The sequence below is a fragment of the Coturnix japonica genome, chromosome 5 (assembly GCF_054131305.1).
Source record: "Coturnix japonica strain WE chromosome 5, WE-NBRP24, whole genome shotgun sequence".
In the NCBI taxonomy this organism is placed as follows: Eukaryota; Metazoa; Chordata; class Aves; order Galliformes; family Phasianidae; genus Coturnix; species Coturnix japonica.
This window is the reverse complement of record NC_140667.1, coordinates 2,440,909-2,459,339: the sequence shown is the minus strand read 5'-3', so window position 1 is coordinate 2,459,339 and position 18,431 is coordinate 2,440,909. Positions and strand designations below refer to the sequence as shown.

The 18,431-nt window shown below is 58.7% G+C and overlaps 4 protein-coding genes across 14 annotated transcripts; 2 read left to right on the top strand and 2 right to left on the bottom strand.

Annotated features, from left to right (window-relative positions):
- The first annotated feature begins 32 nt into the window (after positions 1-32).
- On the top strand, positions 33-3,594 carry FNTB (farnesyltransferase, CAAX box, subunit beta). Of its 2 annotated transcripts, XM_085548049.1 has the most exons (12): positions 33-152; positions 804-868; positions 943-1,015; positions 1,157-1,248; positions 1,668-1,814; positions 1,885-1,968; positions 2,055-2,141; positions 2,220-2,349; positions 2,441-2,573; positions 2,755-2,866; positions 3,038-3,152; positions 3,242-3,594. In XM_085548049.1, the coding sequence occupies exons 1-12, from the start codon at positions 54-56 to the stop codon at positions 3,341-3,343; spliced, it is 1,239 nt and encodes a 412-aa protein (XP_085404175.1). In that variant the 5' UTR covers positions 33-53; the 3' UTR covers positions 3,344-3,594. The 2 variants fall into 2 exon arrangements, with proteins under 2 accessions (XP_085404175.1, XP_085404176.1); XM_085548050.1 differs by lacking the exon at positions 1,668-1,814.
- On the bottom strand, positions 3,516-6,893 carry MAX (MYC associated transcriptional regulator X). Of its 2 annotated transcripts, none has more exons than XM_015863099.3 (5): positions 6,789-6,893; positions 6,619-6,645; positions 4,815-4,922; positions 4,490-4,613; positions 3,516-4,393 (listed from the first exon to the last, which is right to left on the bottom strand). In XM_015863099.3, exons 1-5 carry the CDS (start codon positions 6,822-6,824, stop codon positions 4,206-4,208), a joined length of 483 nt encoding a protein of 160 aa, XP_015718585.1. In that variant the 5' UTR covers positions 6,825-6,893; the 3' UTR covers positions 3,516-4,205. The 2 variants fall into 2 exon arrangements, with proteins under 2 accessions (XP_015718585.1, XP_085404221.1); XM_085548095.1 differs by having other exon boundaries at positions 4,490-4,620; positions 4,816-4,922.
- A 255-nt stretch (positions 6,894-7,148) lies between these two features.
- On the bottom strand, positions 7,149-10,630 carry UNC93B1 (unc-93B1 regulator of TLR signaling). Of its 9 annotated transcripts, none has more exons than XR_014946271.1 (11): positions 10,592-10,630; positions 10,098-10,195; positions 9,882-10,023; positions 9,489-9,804; positions 9,295-9,424; positions 9,122-9,218; positions 8,920-9,044; positions 8,609-8,832; positions 8,258-8,531; positions 7,663-7,781; positions 7,149-7,585 (listed from the first exon to the last, which is right to left on the bottom strand). XR_014946271.1 is itself a non-coding variant. In XM_015863077.3 (11 exons), exons 2-11 carry the CDS (start codon positions 10,170-10,172, stop codon positions 7,325-7,327), a joined length of 1,722 nt encoding a protein of 573 aa, XP_015718563.2. In that variant the 5' UTR covers positions 10,173-10,195; positions 10,585-10,630; the 3' UTR covers positions 7,149-7,324. The 9 variants fall into 9 exon arrangements, 7 of the variants coding, with proteins under 7 accessions (XP_015718563.2, XP_085404139.1, XP_085404137.1 ...); XR_014946270.1 differs by having other exon boundaries at positions 8,639-8,832; XM_015863077.3 differs by having other exon boundaries at positions 8,609-8,791; positions 10,585-10,630.
- On the top strand, positions 9,011-18,424 carry LOC107314145 (aldehyde dehydrogenase family 3 member B1). The gene is made up of 12 exons (XM_085547889.1): positions 9,011-9,145; positions 11,749-11,969; positions 12,622-12,773; positions 12,889-13,051; positions 14,568-14,678; positions 14,773-14,893; positions 15,014-15,099; positions 15,330-15,411; positions 15,493-15,879; positions 16,171-16,337; positions 16,431-16,530; positions 17,904-18,424. The coding sequence occupies exons 2-12, from the start codon at positions 11,796-11,798 to the stop codon at positions 18,095-18,097; spliced, it is 1,737 nt and encodes a 578-aa protein (XP_085404015.1). The 5' UTR covers positions 9,011-9,145; positions 11,749-11,795; the 3' UTR covers positions 18,098-18,424.
- The last annotated feature ends 7 nt before the right edge of the window (positions 18,425-18,431 follow it).

The following is an 18,431-nucleotide window of genomic DNA, read 5'->3' as shown; positions in this document are numbered from 1 at the left end:
GGGGTGTGGTCTTATGTCCCCGCCCGGCCGCCGTCGGCCCGGCCGGCAGCAGCATGGCGGGGGCCTGCCCGCACGGCCCCGGCCCGCACGGCCCCGGGGGGAGGCGGAGGCTGCGGGATGACGGGGTGAGGACACACACCTCAGCCGAGCAGGTGAGGGGGGAGAGGTGTGGGGACGGGGTGTGAGGGGTTGGGGGCTGAGGGGTTGGGGTGTGGGGGTGGTTGGGGGGCTGGGGTCGGAGGGGGACTTGGGGCTGAGATACTGGGGGCTGAGGGGGCTGTGGGGCTGGGATCTGTGGGGCTGGGATCTGTGGGGCTGGGAGCTGTGGGGGCCTTGGACATGGGGGCTGAGATACTGGGGGCTGAGGGGGGTGTGGGGTGGGATCTGAGGGGTTGGTGTCTAAGGGCTGAGATATGAAGGGGCCTAAGATTGAGACCTTGCAGAGCGTGGGGATGTGAGGGAAGCACGGAGGGACAGGGGGTGAGAATGGGGTCTGAGAGGGCCAAAGGATGAAGGAATGAGGTCTGAGAGGAGGGTGCTGTGGGTCTGGGATCTGGGAGTGCTATGGGGCTGGGTGTGAAGCAGTGGGGAGGTGAATTCCCCTGCTCCAGCCCCTGCCATGGAGCATTGCTTAACTCTGGGGGCAGGAAGCCCCAGCTGCTCTTCTTGCATAAGCTCCCTGGGGTGCTGGGGTGGGACAGGGAGGGGTCTGGAAGCGTTATAACCTTAGACCTAAAACGAGGGGAGGTTAATGGGGTGGCAGCTCCTGGTGCTGACTGCGTGCTCTCCTTCTTGTGCCATAGAGCAAAGTGGAGGACATCGTGCAGGAGGTGTTCGACGCCTACAAGACGAACCACCACGCAGTGCAGTAAGTCCCCTATGAGCTCTCCCATAGCACGCTCTGTGCTGGGGCTCTGCTGAGCCCAACCTGCTGCCTTGCAGGTTTGTCCTGCAGCGGGAGAAGCACTTCCACTACCTGAAGAGAGGCCTCAGGCAGCTGGGAGAAGCCTACGAGGTACCGAGCACAGCCCCAGGGCTCCATGGTGAACCCTTAATTGTCACCTAGTTCTTCTTGCCCTGGAGGCTGCTCCTGTGCTATGGGGCGGTGGATTCTGGCCTTCCTAGAGTGCCTATAGCTCCCCCTCTATCCCCATAGTGTCTGGATGCCAGCCGCCCTTGGCTCTGCTATTGGATCCTACACAGCCTGGAGCTGCTGGAGGAGCCCATTCCCCAGTCGGTTGCCTCTGAGTAAGTCCCCCCCCCAGCCCTGGGGGGCACTGAGGGGCTCTGTACCCTATGAACCATATTAGAGCTGCACAGTGTGGGTGCTCCTGCTCCCAGAGGTGCCCGCTGCTTTGTCCTTTGGGGCCACCTCCTGCTGTCCCCGTGTCCCTGGCGCCGACACAACAGTGCTTTGTGTCCTGTGCAGCCCTCAATGCTGCCTATTCTTGTTGGCCAGCAGCTCGTGACAGAGGGAGGTGGGAGTCAGCATCTACCTCATTGGGGTGGGGGGCTCCCAGGGCTGGTTGGGACACATCACCCCATGGAAACACCTGAGCTGGGGCTGGATTCTTTTGCTGCTATGGGATGTGCCCCATCCTCCTGCCCACCCCTCCCCACTGTCCTCCCCTGGTCCCTGTCACCATCTGCCCCCCTTATCTTATCAGTGTCTGCCAGTTCCTGAGCTGCTGCCAAAGTCCCCAGGGTGGCTTTGGGGGGGGGCCGGGCCAGCACCCCCATCTGGCCCCCACTTACGCTGCTGTCAACGCGCTCTGCATCATCGGTACAGAAGAAGCATATAACGTCATTAATAGGTACAGGAGGGCAGTGTGGGGCTGTGGTTGGGGTGTATGTATGGGGTACAGGCCACATGCTGCCCCACAGGCAGAAGCTGCTGGAGTATCTACACACATTGAAGCAGCCCGATGGCTCCTTCCTGATGCACGTGGGTGGCGAGGTGGATGTCAGGTGGGTGAACCATCCCCTCTGTGACTCCATAAACCAACCCCCCCCCATGGCTGGGCACAGAGGGACATTGCCCTTTAAACCCCCAGGAGCGCCTACTGTGCTGCTGCCGTGGCATCGCTGACCAACGTCCTCACACCAGCTCTATTCACAGGGACGGCCGAATGGATCGCAAGGTGGGTGCTGACCCATGGGGGGGTGGGCACGGGGTTGATGGCCCTGCTGTCATTGTCCTTAGTGTTGTCCTCGTGCAGGTGCCAGAACTGGGAGGGGGGTATTGGTGGGGTGCCGGGCATGGAGGCTCATGGTGGATACACCTTCTGCGGGCTGGCAGCGCTGGTTATACTGAAGAAGGAGCATCTGTTGAACCTACGCAGCTTGCTGGTGGGTGCCATGGGGTATCATGGTGCTGGGGGGGGTCCTGGTTCTGGTGGTGAAACCCAGTCTTGGTAATGAACCCTGATGTCTCATACAGCACTGGGTGACCGGGCGGCAGATGCACTTTGAAGGTGGCTTCCAGGGTCGTTGCAACAAGCTGGTGGATGGCTGCTATTCCTTCTGGCAGGCAGGGCTGCTGCCACTGCTGCATAGAGCCCTTCATACACAGGGTGAGTGGCCAAAAATGGGGCAAAATGGGGCTTCATCTGCCTCTGAGAAGTGTCTGTTTGTGGGATGAGGTGGCATAGCCATGGAGGGGGCAGCAGGACCTGCACCCTGGGGTGGTCTTGGGGTGTTTTAACAGCCCCCCCTTCCCCTCTTTCCCCCCGTCCCCTCTTTAACCCTGTGTAGGTGACTTGGCTCTCAGCATGTCACACTGGATGTTCGACCAGTCTGCGCTGCAGGAGTATATCCTGCTCTGCTGCCAGTGCCCAGCTGGGGGGCTGCTGGACAAGCCAGGAAAGTGAGTATTGAGCTGGTTATATGGGGGACAATGAGTATTGAGCTGGTTATATGGGGGGTAATGAGTATTGAGCTGGTTATATGGGGGACAATGAGTATTGAGATGGTTATATGGGGGGTAATGAGCCCCCAGACCCGCTTGCTCAGTGTGCCCCCCCCCCCTTTTCCCCAGGTCACGGGACTTCTATCACACCTGCTACTGCCTGAGCGGGTTGGCCATCGCCCAGCACTTTGGTAGTGGAGATCTGCACCATGAGCTGGTCCTGGGCATCCCTGAAAACCGCCTGGTAGGTGGAAAAGGGGGAGAAAGGATACAGGACTCCCCCCGCTATGGGGTTTCTTTAAGCTCAAAGTGCTTTGTCCTTGGCTCCGGCAGCGGCCCACACATCCCGTCTACAACATCGTGCCGGAGAAAGTGGTGAAGGCGGTGATGCATTTCTTGCAGCAGCCCGTGCCCAGCCTGGAGGCTGCAGGGTAGGGGGGCAGAGTGAGGCCCTCAGGGTGCTAGCCATACCAAAAAGGAGCCGGGGGGGCCATAAAACAGAGCTGCCACCTGCCCTCAGGGTGAGTAAGGAGCAAGGGAAGGTTCCCAGCCCTGCTCCCCCCTCCCCAACCCCAAGAAAACACGGTTACCATGGGGAAGGATAAAATAAGTTTTGGGTTTCTTTTTTTTTCCTTTTTATTATTTATAAGTCTTATAGTAAAGGGAAGCCTTAACTTGCAAGACAACTCTGAGCAGTATGTACAACATACTTTTAGATCCATGGAATGAACGGCGTTAAAACGGGGTTGGCTACAGGGAGAGGAGAGGTGGGGGAAATGCCACAAAGGTGGGGAGGGGGCTCGTGGTGTCTGTGTGTTTTGGGGGGGGTTATGGGGTGGGATATAGGGCAGGACGCACACGCAGACCACCCAGCCCGAGCCCTGCAGCTCTGTGCTATGGAGGGCAGGGGGGTGCCTTGCACACACAGGAAATAAATAGCAAGACCCCCCCCCCCCTTTTGTGTTCACCCCCTGGGGGTGCCCACAGGTGGACAACAGGGGCCGGGGGGGGACGCCCGCCTCCTGCACAGCCTTGTGCTCAGCTCAGGGCTGCAGTGGTCCCTGGGTATAAATAGAAATGCTCATATAAAATCGAAGGGGGGGGAACGGGCGCAGAGAGGGGCTCGCTAGCAGCAGGGGAGGGGGGGGGATGTTGGGGGTATCTCTGCGCAGTTGGGGACCCCAGCCCCCCCCTTCCTGCCATATTCTGGCACAGGGGGGCTGCAAGGGGGCAGCCCTGGAGCCTTGAGGAGAGAAGGGTGAGTCCTTAGGGGGCCAGGGGGCAGGTGTGGGGGGGCCTAGCTGGCCTCCATGCGCAGCTTCTTCCTGCTTTGTGGCTCGTCAGGCTCCGAGTCGGAGCTGGAGTCAGAGCCACCGTCAAAAGCAGAGATGGCGCCGCCCTTGGGGTTGGTGTAGAGGCTGCTGTCTGCTGCTGGGTAGTTGGCCTGCAGCTGGGCACTCGAACGCGCCTTCTCCAGGGCTCGCACTGCAAGGTGTCAAAGCCCAGGGTGAGGGGGGGGGGGATGGCCTCTATACCTCTATACCCCCCTCCTTGGGGGGAGGAAGGAGGAGTAGTGCTCACCTTGCTGCTCCAGCAGCGCGTTCTGCCTCTTGAGGTCGTCGATGTCCTGCTGGTGCGTGTGGTTTTTCCGACGCATGTACTGGATGTACTCTGTGGCTTTGTCCAGGATTTGGGCCCGGGATGCCTGTGGCAATAGTGGGAAAAGACATGGGCCAGATAAAGACCTCGGCTCTACCATGGCATCGTCTGAGGGACCCACAGCCCCTCATTGACTGCACAAGTCGGCTTCCACCACCAAAACCTCAAAGCCAAGTGACGTTAGCCCCATAGCAAAGGGAGAGGGAAGTCAATAAGGTCCCCGTGACGCCACGCTCCACAACCTCACCTTCTCGCCCTGCAGGGAGGGCACGGAGTCCCGCAGGCTATGGAAGCTGTCCTTAATGTGGTCCCTCCGTTTGCGCTCCAGTGCGTTGTGGTGGGCTCGTTTGTCTGCCTGCAGGGGGGGGGCATGTGCACACACACATATACACACACACACGGGGGGGGGGGGGGGGAAGGGGTCACAGTGCTTTCGGTTTCACCATGGCGCAGCTTCCTGCTGCAGCTGAATTGGGGCTGGGCCCAGAAGAGGCGGGGAGGGGGGGGAAGCACACAGTGCTGCCTCTACATGTACCCAAAGGGCACAGCCCCACGTGCATTTCCCCCCATCCACAGCCCCCTTGTTCCCCACGCAGTCCTCCCAAATACACATCCCACAGCTAACCCCCCCCCCCCCACACACAACCGCAGACAGAGCCCTCCCATCACCGCAGCCCTTTCCAAATCCCCCCCCCAATAACACAACCCTATAGGCCTCCCCACAACACTCCTCACCCCCCTAAAATCCCAGATGCATCCAACAGCTGCTCTCCCCCAAAAAGAACCCTATAGACCCCCATCATCACGCTGGCCTCGCTCAGATCCCACCCCCCCGCCCCCCCAATAGGGTTTCCACAGCCCTTTCTCCTACAGGTGTCTCCCCTCCACCCCAACCCTCCCCCCCTCCCCTAATAGGACCCTATCATGACACAGCCCTCCCCCCATCCAATGCTCCCCCCAAGAACAGACACCCACAGCCCCCCTGGATTATCACAACCCCCCCATAACCCCCCACAACCCCATAACCCCCCATAATCCCCCATAATCTCATAACTCCCCATAATCCCACAACCCCCCCACAACCCCCCATAACCCACCCATTACACCACAACCACCCCATAGCCCCATAACCCCCCACAACCCCATAACTTCCCATAACCCCCATTACCCCCCATAGCCCCTCATAACCCCCCATAACCCCACAACCCCCCATAACTCCATAACACCCCATAACCCCACAACTCTCCCATAACCTCATAATCCCCCATAATGTCCCACAACCCCATAACCCCCCCATAACCCCCCATAAACCCATTGCCCCTCATAGCCCCATAAGCCCCCATAACCCACCCATTACCCCACAACCCCCTCATTACCCCATAACCCCCCACAACCCCATAACCTCCCCATAACCTCCTAACCCCCCACAACCCCATAACCTCCCCATTACCCCCCATAACCCCATAGCCCCTCATAACCCCCCATAACCCCATAAACCCCCATAACTCCATAACCCCCCATAACACCACAACCCCCATAACCCCCCATAGCCACATAAGCCCCCAGAACCCCATATCCCACCCATTATCCCCCCATAGCCCCCCCATAACCCCATAGCACCCCGTAGCCCCCTAACCCCCCAGAACCCCATAACCCCTCCATTACCCCCCATAACCCCATAGCCCCTCATAACCCCCCATAACCCCCCATAGCCTCATAACCCCCCATAGCCCCTCATAAGCCCCCATAACCCCCCATAGCCTCATAACCCCCCATAACCCCCATAACCCCACAACCCCCATAACCCCCCATAGCCCCATAACACCACAACCCCCCCATAACCCCACAACCCCCATAACTCGAAACCCCCCCCATAGCCCCCCCATAACCCCATAACACCCCGTAGCCCCCTAACCCCCCAGAACCCCATAACCCCTCCATTACCCCCCATAGCCCCTCATAACCCCCCATAACCCCACAATCCCCCATAACCCCATAGCCCCCCATAACCCCCCATAGCCCCATAACCCCCCCACCCCACCCGCACCTACCGCGGACTGGAAGCGGGGCTGCTCCTCCTGCGGGGCCCGGGTGAAGGAGGAGGAAGAAGCATGGAAGGGAGGCGAGGAGGAGGAAGGGGGGACAAACCGAGCTCGTTACCCCCCGCTGCCCACATGTGAGCGGCGGGGGGCGGTGTGGGGTGTGGGGCGCTGGGACTCACATCGCTCTCCACCTCGATGTCATCGTTGTCGCTCATCGCTGCCGGCCAGGGAGCAGCGGGCCGCGCCGCCACAACAACAGCGCGCAACGCACATGCGCCCGCCCTGCCAGGCCGACTGCCTGAGCGCGGGGCATTGTGGGGCGGCGAGTCCGCCACCGGTGAATCAGCGCGGGTTGGGCGTGAGGAAGGAACTACAACTCCCGGCGTGCATAGCGCGCAGCGCGTTGCGTGCCGGGAGTTGTAGTTCCCCAGCGGTCACGCGGCCGGAAGTTCCATCGGCGGCCGGAAGCGGCGCTGCCCTCTCCATGACGGAGGGGCGTCGAAAGCAGCGCGACGGAATGGCGGCATTGAAGGCGGAGATGGCGATAGGATGAACTGTTTATTGAGCCGGAGAGCGCAGCAACGGGCCTCGGGGCCGGTCCGGGGGGGCTCAAGTGATAGAGGGGTTGCAGCCTGCTATGCAGGGCGGTGCGGCCTACTGCAAGGCTTTGCGGCCTACTGCAAGGCCCTGCGGTGAGGCCTGTGGGGCAGCCATCCTAATCCCTCTGCTCCCTTTCATCCCTTGGCGTCTCGTCCTGCTCTGGTGGGTGCAGGCTGTTGTCTCGGCTCGTCCCCTCGCCGTCCGAGTTGGTTTCGTCCGAGTCGTCCTCCTCCAGGTAGCGGTACCCGCTGACTTTGTGGCGGGGCCGTGGCATGCGGGGCAGGCGGAAGGCTACACGTTGTGCCAGCCGCCGCTCCATCCAGCCGTAAGAACCTGCCGCCAGCCCCAGCGCCAGCAGCATGAGGGACAGCTTGGCCTATGGAGGGGGTGGTGCGGGTCAGCATGTGTACCCGCACCACCATTTGTACCCGGCCCAGCCCCAGCCCTGCTCACCTTCATGGGCAGCCCTGCCCACAGGTAGACGACGAAGATGGCCAGCGCCTGCCACCAGTGGTAGATGGTGAAGATAAAGTCTTGGCGGCCTTTGTCTTCGTACAGCATGCCCAGGAGGACTGGGTGGAGGGAGGCAGGCACATGCCGTCAGCGTCCCCAGCCTATGGTGTTGTGCTCTTAGAATTGTTAGTGGGCCTACGGAGCTGGGGATGGCTGGGGCACACAAAGACAGGAAGAAATGGGGACGACAAGCCCTACCCATGGAGCTGGGGACCACCAGGATGAACGGGGACAGGATGAGTTGGGAACAGCCTGCCCTACTCAAAGGGCTGGAGGCCATTGGGATACACAAGGACAGAGCAAGGTGGGGATAACCCGCTCTGTTCGTGGAGGTGGGGACCACTGTGGGACATGAGTGTAGAATGAACTGGGGACAATCCGCCCTACCCACATAACTAGGACCACCAGGACACACAAGAACAGGAGGAGTTGGGGACGCCCTGCCCTACCCATGGAACTGCGGACCACTGGGGAACATAAGGCCAAGATGATCTGGAAACAGCTTGCCCACACCTGGGACATTCCCACTACTCACTGCTAATGCCAGTCTTGTTGAGGGCGCTGCCCATTCCCCAGAGTGCGGCTATGGCATAAAGCAGAGGTGCCTGCTGCACTTGTTGGGGCTCTGGTGCCCAGCAGAAGAGTGTCACTAGGATAGCAGCGTGGAGGAAGGCTCCGGCCAGCAGTGGGTACTGACGTCGCAGGCGCAGCATGCAGAGGGCAAGGCTGGAGCAGGTGGAGGCAGAGAAGCCGTAGGCGATGAGGAGGTATGCCAGCTTCTCCAGCCCCAGTGCGCACACGCCGTAGTTCTGCATCAAGGACAGGCTCAGCATTGTGCAGCCGTGCCGTCCCTGTGTCACCACCCCATCCCAGCTCTGTGCTGTACCAGGGAGAAGTCATTGCAGATGAAGAGCACCTCAAAGCCGCTGTAGATGAAGAAAGGAAGGAGGTGGCGGAGGCGATAGTCCCGCATGTGCTTGAAGGGCAGCTGGAATATGTTCCCCCAGCCAATGCTGCGCAAGTCAATCTCCTCAGTGGTCCGATACGCCGAGCCGCAGAGCAGCAGGACCTGTGTTGTGGTAGCAGGTGACCTGCCCCATCCTGTCCCACCTTACAACCAGCCCATGGCAGGAGGTTGGAATTGGAAGATCTTTAAGGTCCCTTCCAACCCAAACCATTCTCCAGTCCCGTGCTCACCACCAGCATGGCAAGGAAGGCAGCTGCCATCAGGATGCTCTCCACCACGATGAGGTTGACGCTGCGGGGCAGACTGTGCAGCACTGTCTTGTTGAAGCCTGTCAGTGTGCCGTGGCTCAGGGTACCTGCAGGGGCACGCACTGTGGGCTCAGCACCGGCCAGGATTGTACCAACACCCTGCGGTGCCACCCCGTGTGCTCACCACAATGCTTCTTCACCCCCCCAGGTATGTGGTTGTGCTGGTAGATGTAATTATTGAGGAAGAAGAGCATGGGCATCTGTGCGCAGACAAAGCTCAGCTGTAGGATGCAGAGTGGTGGACATTCAGCACCGGGCTGTCCCATTTGTCCCCTCCCTGTCCCCACTGGCCCTCACATGGAAGCAGATGTAGAAGATGGTCTGGAAGATGACAATGTAGGTGCTGCAGGCTCCACGTGGTGCTTGCCGCTGCTCCTGCACGTGCTCCTCCTTGTAGTTGGCGTACTCATAGTACTTCTGTGCCATCCTGCAGTGGAGTGTGGGTCAGCCTCTGCCCTGTCCCACCGTTCCCTTCTCCCCCTGCCACCTACCGTGTAATGTAGTTGCCCAAGGAGGCCCAGAGCGGCACGATGGCCACGCCGATGGCCACAGCAGAGGGCACGAGAGTGAAGTAGCGCTCCCAGTAGTTGCTGGAGACAAAGAGGGCGTAGATGCCCACGGCCAGGAACATGGTCCACTTGGTGCCAAAGAACCGGATGAGGACAGGAGTGTAGAGCAGTGCCGCCACGGGGGTGACATTGATGCCCATCAGCACCTTGCGGTCGATGTCCTCAAGCTCCATGTTGCTGTACTTCACCTCCCGGTAGGTCTCATCATAGTGCAGGATCAGTTGCATCTGCAGCAGGCCTGCGGGGTCCCAATTGCCATCATGTCATGGCCCTACCGACATCAGGGGGTCCCCTGTTTTGGGGCCAGGGCCGTACCCAGGTAGACGCTGTAGGTGAGCATGGCGGCCAAGCTGGCAGCCAGCACGTTCTTCACCACACCAAGGCGCTTGCGACGGAAATACTTCTGTTCCTCTTCCTCCTCATTGTAGTCCGTGTGTGCTCCCACCATGTCATCCAGCTGCAGGAGCCCCCTGCTCAGCCACAGGGCGCCACCACCCTGTGTTACCAACCCACCTCACCTCCCTGCCTCACCTGTGCCTCAGGGCCCAGCATCTCACCCGCTGCTGTTTTGGCCACATCCTGGCAGCAGCCGGGGTCCTTCTCCATCGCTGCTGTGTCTGAGGGGCGCTCTGGGTGTGTTGGAGGGGGGGAAAAATATATGTGTCCTGTGGCCCCAAACCTTACATCCTTGGGCTCCGCAACTTCAAGCTTTGCACCCGTGTGCTTTGTGCCCCTGTCTAGCCCCCCCTGATGCCCACACCCCCTCTTTGGGTAGCCATAATTCCTCCCGCTTCTCACTGCGCACCCCCAAACCCTGCACCCCCCTACTCTGCAACTACGTGCCTGGCACCCCCAAACCTTGCACCCATGTGCTCTGCACCCCGAAACCTTTTGCCTAGCACCCCTTAGACACCATGTGCTCTGCACCCCTGCACCCTGTGCCTGTCACTCCTCCATCCTCGCACCGTTCGACCCTCAAACCCGGCACCCTCATACCCCTGAGTCCAGCAGCCCCTACCCCTCACCCCCGAGCCGGACACCCCCGCGCTGGCTCGCCGCTCTCTGCCCAGCTCGGGGCGGAGCTGCCTCGGCTTCCTCTTTCGAACCGGGCGGGCGGGACGGGGGCTTAAAGGAACCGCACCTGGAACCCCCGGGACCCCTTTTACTCCCACTAGCACCCAACTTATGCTGCTCCTGTCCCATCCCTGCGTGGAAGCGGCACGTTGTCCTTTTGTCCTCTGCCCCTTGTCACCTGTCTTGTGTCCCCATGTCACCCACGTGTCCCCTGTCCCCCCCCCCACCTTCCCCACCCCCTCTGTGTGCCCGTGTCTCCCCCGACACCCCAGAAAGAGGAGCTAGGAGGGAGTCCGGCAGCTTTTAACCGTCCCTGTCATCTGTCACCAGCAGCCAAGGGACAGATCTGGCCGAGCCGGTATTAAGGAATGTCACACAGCGGGATGGGGACAGGGACAGCCCCAGGAGGGGTGTGGGATGACTCCCGTGCCCTCCGTGACCCTAAAGCCGGTGTGAGAGCGGCGAGCACAGCCCCACATTGCACCCCCAAAGACTTATTTGGGGTCCGGGAGTGCCAGTCTCCACTTTCACTTTCCCCACGGGTCACATGGAGCATCTTGCCCATGTGCCCTGTGTGTGTATCCAGTGTCCCTTACAGGTATCCCAGTGGGCATGCAGCATCCAGAGGACAGCCAAAAACCCCAAATCAACCCCAAATTGCTCTGCAGAGGATGGATATGGGCCAGGAGGATCATGCACAGGCAGGGGCTGCTCATGGCTGGGCATGGCCATACCCCCAAATGCAGAAGCGCTTTGGGATGAATCCATGCGCCCTATATGTGAGGGTGCTCCTTGGGATCTGGGGGCAGCATCACCCCACTGTCCTGGCACAGTGCACGGGGCAGGGCTGCTGCCTTCCTGTTTACAAAGCAGCGTCATTAATTAGGGCGTGCAGGGAGCCAGAGTGAGTGGAGGGGAGGTGGGTGTGGGGTGAGCTTGGGGCTTGTTCCAGTAATGATGGGGTGGGAATGGGCATAAGGATGGTATCGTGTCCCCACGGGGTCTGTGGAGTCCCCTGAATCAGGGCTGACTCTGGGGAGCAGAGTGAGGGGTTTCTGTGGGGTATCTGTGGATCAGAGCTCACAGTGATGGTTTGGTTGATCCCTAGCGCTGCTGTCCCATTGGGAGGTCCCATCCCATCCCAACATCAACCCCATGGAGGCGGAGTGCTCTCTCCCCATTGCCAGCCCCATGGAGGCGGGGCATCATCCCGCCCACCCCTGGACATGGGGCCAAGCCACCTGCCCCACAGCATTTATGAGGGCCACCCTGAACCTCAGAAGCATCAGCCCAGCTTTCTGCTCCTCCAGCCACCGCTCAGCCCCACAGGTAGGTACCTATGGGCCCCAATGTGGCACTCAGCTGCCCCATGGTTGGACTTTGCCATTGGTGGGTTTCCTCGCGGAGAGGTGGATGTGTTGGGCATGGAGAAGGGCGGGGAAGCAGATGTGGGGCTGTGGGTATCTGGGTATCCCCTGCCCCTCTCTCTCTCTCTTCCCCCTCCCCCAGACCCATGTTTGGGCAAATCTTCATTGATAGGGGGAGTGATGCTATGCCCAGTGGTGGGTTGGGGCAGTACCAGTGTTGCTCTGTAGTGGGGTGTGTGGGGAACCCAACAGGGCATCCTGGGATACCCCCCTGCATTGGGATCCTCCAGATCAATCCCACATCTGTGGGGCAATCCCATGGCTGAAGTCCATCCGGGGTGTGGGGAAGGGTATGGGAATTCCAGGCATCTCCAGCTGGGTGATCCAGCGCCTCAGGCAGCTGCACTGGAGTGACTCACACTTCAGTCCGGAGGGCCTCAAGCACCCAGCTGCCTTCAAAGGGCCACCACCGTGGGCAAGGTGCTGTGCTGTGGGGTGGCTGCTCTGCATCTCTGGGGCTCCCTTGCAGTGACTGCAGACCCCACACCACTGTGGGAGGGAAGAGCCCTTGGGTAAATTAACCGTCCCTATTCTTCTCCTCAGGGCCCGTGTAGACCATGCAGCAGCCCCTCCAGCTTCCCGTGCAGCAGTCCCTCCAGCATCCTGTGCAGCAGCCCCCAGGCTGTGGTAAGAGCAGCCTGCTGAGCAGCAGTGCCAGTGCAGCTGGTGCCATCCCGAAAGGGTCAGCGGTCTGCAGCACTGTGAGGTGAGAGCGAGGAGCTGGGGACAGCAGGGGATGGGGCACTGGCATGGAGGGAGGTGGGTGTGGGTGCTGCAAGGTGTTGGGATGCAGGGTCCCCCTGACATCCCCACTCCCACAGTGGGAACCCCTATGCAGGGCTGGTGAGCCACCTGCGGGCAGCCTGGCTCTCAGGGAAGACACGGCCCTTGGAGTACCGCGTGGCACAGCTGGAGGCCCTGGGCCGCTTCCTGGAGGAGAAGAAGCAGGACATTCTGGAGGCCACCGCCTCGGACATGGGCAAGGTGAGAGGAGTCGGGAATGAGCTCCTGAGTGATCTGTCAAGGCAGCAGGGTGCCTCCCCAGTGGGGACAAATTCAGTCTATAGTCACTTTTTCCCCTCCTGGTGTGCTCTGCAGCCACACGATTTGGTCACACAGTGTTAGAAAAGGTTTCTGAGGGTTTGGAGCTGCATCTGTGTGGTGGCTGTGCCCACAGATGGCCTCAAGCATCTCAAAATCTCCCCAGGCTCCTAATTGCCTTGTTTGTTTGAGGTGAGAAACTTCAGCTTCGGACAGGTGCTGATAAGCATCGACACTCAACGTGCGTTGTTCATCTCTCCTAATTGTACATAATGAGAACCGGTTGTCCACTAATGTGCTTGTTATGCAGTCAGGTCTTCATAGCTGGATGGACAATTCATCTGCTCTTACGTACCTGAGGTGGCTGCCTCACCTGTGGCCATGCTGGTTTCTCTCCCGATGATCGAAGAGTGACCTCAGACTTAATGTCCCATCCACCAGACTTCTGTCCCATCAAAACCCCTAATGGCCACCATTAATCTTCACCACAAGTTTCCTCATCCTCTTTGTGATGCAACTAGCCACCCAGGCTGAGAGCAGCCCCGTTGCTTTACCATGCAGCCGATATGCTGAGGAGCCAGAGAGGTCTCCTAGGCTGGGCTTGGTGGTGGAGCCCACAAGGAGATGGGTCACAAACTCAACTTTTCCCCCTGTTTCTTGCTGTGATAGAGGAAAGCTCCCATTATAGGTGCTTTGTGGTCTGGAGGCTGCCACAGTGGAGGCTCTGCAAACAACTCAGTGTCTGAATGGTGATGGAGGGCAGTTAGTCCTGAGCTAACTCCTCATGTCCTCATGCTTCTCCATCATGAACTGACTCTGCCATGCTCCTGTCAATGGAGAGGAGCTGTGTGGGCAGGAAATGCCTCAGCAGAATTGCGCCGCTCCCAATTCACAGTGATTTTAGTCACCACGTGTTGAGATGGCGTATCTGGGAGCAACCTGCTGGGTTTGTTTCTTCCCCCTTGTCTCACCCAACCTGCCCGGCCCTGCCATATGCTGGCTCACTACAGAAGCCCCACAGCTGCAGGGATTTTCCTGCCTGGTGCTGCACAGCCGAGCTCTGTTTTGTGGGGTGGTCACAAAGTATTTGGTCTTCATGGCGTTCCAGCTGGAACAATGCAGAGCTTTGAGCCTATCTGCTGTGTGGGGGCAGTGGAAGGAGGCACTGGACTCTGCTTCCAGCTCCAAAGTGGTCAGAAAGCAGCAACTCGAGGGCAGTGGTACCAAAAGACATCAAATATTGCTTGTTCTCACTGACCAAATGCCAACTTGTTATGAAATGGAGGTGGCCATGGTACTCCCCAGGACCTGCAGGACTAATAGCTCTTTCTGCTCAATAGCTTCTCCTTATTAGCTTCTTCTGCTCTTGCCTTTGTGAGCAGGAGAAGGGGAGACATCTGCGGGTGGGAGGAGATGGTGCTGGTGTTGGGGTGATGCTGACGCTGATATCTGTCCCCAGCCATCCTTTGAGGCCTATTTCACTGAGATTCTCCTCTGCAAGAATGAGCTCAATCACACCCTCAACAACCTGGCTAACTGGATGAAGGACGAGCACGTGGACAAGAACCTGGTAGGGCAGAAGCTCCGGGCTCCCTGGAAGCAGGAGGCCAACTGGGAAGGGGCAGAGCTGCTTCGGGAGCGGCACTGAGGTGCCTTTCTTGCAGGTAACGCAGCTGGACTCAGCTTTCATCCGCAAGGACCCCTATGGGGTGGTACTCATCATTGCGCCTTGGAACTACCCCATCCACCTCTTCCTTGTACCCCTCATTGGTGCTATTGCTGCCGGTGAGGCCAGGCTGCACAGAGCCAGGCACATCCCCTGCCTGGAGGATGCAGGCGAGGGGACCTGGATGGGTCTCTGATCCTTATTTGGGCTGCTCTGACATTCTGTTTGTCTCCCCCAAGGAAACTGTGTGGTCATCAAACCCTCAGAGATATCCAAGAACACTGAGAGGCTTGTGGCTGAAATGCTGACCTGCTACCTGGACAGTGTAAGAAGCTCTCCTTGTCCCTGTCATTACCTCTGCTTATGGCCAGGACATTCCAAGCCCTGCTTACACCTCTTTACACACACCAGCGTCATGGCTGCCCTGCTCTGGGGTGCTGCCGTGCTTGCTCCATGCTCAGCAAGTGTCAGCAAGCTCAGGGTGCTGCTAATGTGGATAGGGACAGATTGGCCCAGGCAGATGCTGACATGAGGATCTTTCCTTTTACACTGCAGGACTGCTTCGCCGTGGTGACTGCTGGCGTGGAGGAGACCACCAGGCTGCTGGAGAACAAGTTTGATTACATCTTCTTCACCGGTGAGTCCTGAGGGCCAGAGCTGAGCCCTGCCTCGTGCTGGGCTGTGGGGGATCCCTGATGTGATACATCCTGCCCTGCAGGCAGCCCCTCGGTGGGCAGGATCATAATGACGGCGGCCGCCAAGCACCTGACACCGGTGACGCTGGAGCTGGGGGGCAAGAACCCCTGCTATGTGTCCGACACCTGCGACGTGCAGAACGTGGCCCGGCGGGTGGCCTGGGGACGCTTCTTCAATGCGGGGCAGACCTGCATCGCACCCGACTACATCCTGTGCAGCGTGGAGATGCAGGAGAAGCTGATGCCTGCTCTGCGGGAGGCCATCACTGAATACTTTGGTTCCAACCCACGGGAGTCCCCTGACTTTGGCCGCATCGTTGGGGACAAACAGTTCAAGCGAGTGCGGGCACTGCTGAGCAGTGGCCGTGTGGCCATCGGGGGGCAGACGGATGAGAAGGAGCGCTACATCGGTGAGGAGATGGCTTGGCGTGTGGGGAGCAAGGAAGTGCTTGGCAGGGGGATCTGAGATGCAGAAGCAGAGCCATGACCACAGGGACCACAGGCAGAGACACAGGGAGATTGCGGAGGGCTCAAAACCAACTCAGGATATTTGATGATTCGGTGGCTGTGTTTCTGTGGTTCTATGATCATTGTTTGGGGAAAGGAACCTGTGAAGCAGCAGGTCCATGGTGAGCCCTGGGATGATAGGAGTGCTTGTGCATGTGCAGTGAGCTATTTGCTGCCATTCTCCTTCTCCACAGCCCCCACGATACTGGCAGATGTGCAGCCCTCTGACCCTGCCATGCAGGAGGAGATCTTCGGGCCCATCCTGCCCATTGTCGTTGTGGCCAACATGGACGAAGCCATTGACTTCATCAATGCACGGCCCCGGCCATTGGCCATCTATGCCTTCTCCTGCGACAGCAAGGTGCGTGTGGTCCATGGGGCAGAAAAGAGAAGGATGGAAATTGGGGCAGCAGGAGATCAACACCATGTCCCCTTTTCTGCTCCCCCCACACAGGTGGTGAACCAAGTGCTGGAGAGGACGAGCAGCGGGGGCTTCTGTGGCAACGACACCCTGATGCATGTGACACTGACCTCGCTGCCCTTCGGTGGTGTTGGTAGGTCCAAGCCCCCAAACCTGAGGCAGATGTGAGCCCCCATCTGGTCCCATCAGTACCCTTAGGCTGAGCTCTGGGGCTTTGCAGCTCTGCTTCTGCTGAGTGCATGCGGGAGCACCACAGGTTTTCTTCTCCCTGTGCTCCAGTGTCGTCAGCAAAAATGCCTCATATCAGGTATAGGGAAGTTTGCACCACTTGGGTATTTCCTTGGTATTTCTGAGCAGCGTGGGGCAACGTGAGTGAATATTGTGCCAGGGTTGGGCCTTTGCTCAGCATAAACTTTACTGGAGCGCTCCTCAAATGCTGTTGAATCTGCTCAGCCCATCACTGCTCGTTGTCTGGGAGCAGATCCATAGTATTGTGCTTCTTATGCATTCATTCTGCATTTTAAGGCTAAATATCAGGAGCAGAACACCCATAAACATCTGGGAACTTTGCTTGTGGCAACAGGGAGATCCTCCTCAGCCAAGGGAAGGAGTTTTTGCCTTTCAGGCAGCTTATATCTACACAGCAGTTGTTTTCTCAGCTGACAAGAGGTCTGCTGAGCTGTGGTTGTAGCACTGACTAATGTGAGATGCCCAAGGTTGAGCACAGGAATGCAGGATGATTGTCATGTTTCTTCCTCGATCCTGTGGTCTCTTCCCTTGAACTAATCTTATCTGGAGATTATTCTGGGTAAAAGGCTCCACACGCTGCCCAGCATTTCAGAGCTGCCAGCTGATTCAGCCGTAATAAGACAGCACAACAACAACAAAGCACAATCAACTCCTTGCCTGATTGCAGATGAGGGAACAATTGGTGGTGGTTCCCGTGTCGTAACTTATCCTTATGGACATGATTCAGAGAAACTGCCTGAAATGATCAGGTGGAGGGACTGAAGTCACCAGAGCTGAGATGACGTTTGTTAAAGCCATTAACCATGAGGTGAAATCCCCAGCTTAAATCAGCCACAGGAATTGGGAACCAACGTGGCCAATGGGCCTCTGGTTTTTATGAGGAGCTTCTTCCTGGAGCTCCTCATTCCATATGGATCAATGGCTCCTGACCACAGGTAGATATGGTAGGACCTCACATCAAGGGGGAAGATGGGGAAATGTGACCCAGCAAGGCTTTCTGAAGAGCATGTGACCATGTGGGTTAGGTGCAGGCTGGTCTAAAGGATGCAGCTGGGGCACCGAGCAGTGGTGAGCTGCAGGGAGCAGCTGGCGCTGAGTGACTGAGCCCTGGCGGGGCTGGAAAAGGAATGGGGAAGAAGTGCTGCACCACGTTGGCCGTTGTGTTGGCATGAGAAAGGCCTGGAGTGTGTTTCTCTTGTGGTGTTTGAGCTGGGCAGGAATCCCATAGCAAGCCTGGACCTGTGCTGTTTGTTGCAGGAAACAGTGGGCTGGGGAAATACCATGGCAAGTTCACCTTCGACACCTTCAGTCATCACCGCGGCTGCCTGCACCGCAACATGGGCCTGGAGGCCATCAACTCCCCGCGCTACCCACCCTACACCCAGCAGAAGCTGGGGCTGATGACTGCCACCTTCGAGATCAAGCGCAAGGGCATGTGCACCCTGCTCTGAGCCACATATGGACTGACCAGGACCCAACCCATGCCACGTCTTGTGTTGCACAACCATCCTGATGCATGCTGGATAGTGGGAACAGAGCCGTCCCGCGTGCCCACTGCTCTCCAGCTTCCTCTGCTCAGGGCTGTGTGCTGTGCCACATCTCAAATGATGAGAACAGTCCTTGTTCTTAGCCCACACTCCTCCCTGTAGAGCAGTAGTGCCCTGCTTGCTCATGATCTTGTCTCCAATTAGCTGATCCCTGCCTTCCGATACTCTCCTGCTGGCTGTTTCTTTTTTCTCTGTGTATAACTCTGCCCTCAGTAAAGACTTTGCACTGAACTCAGCG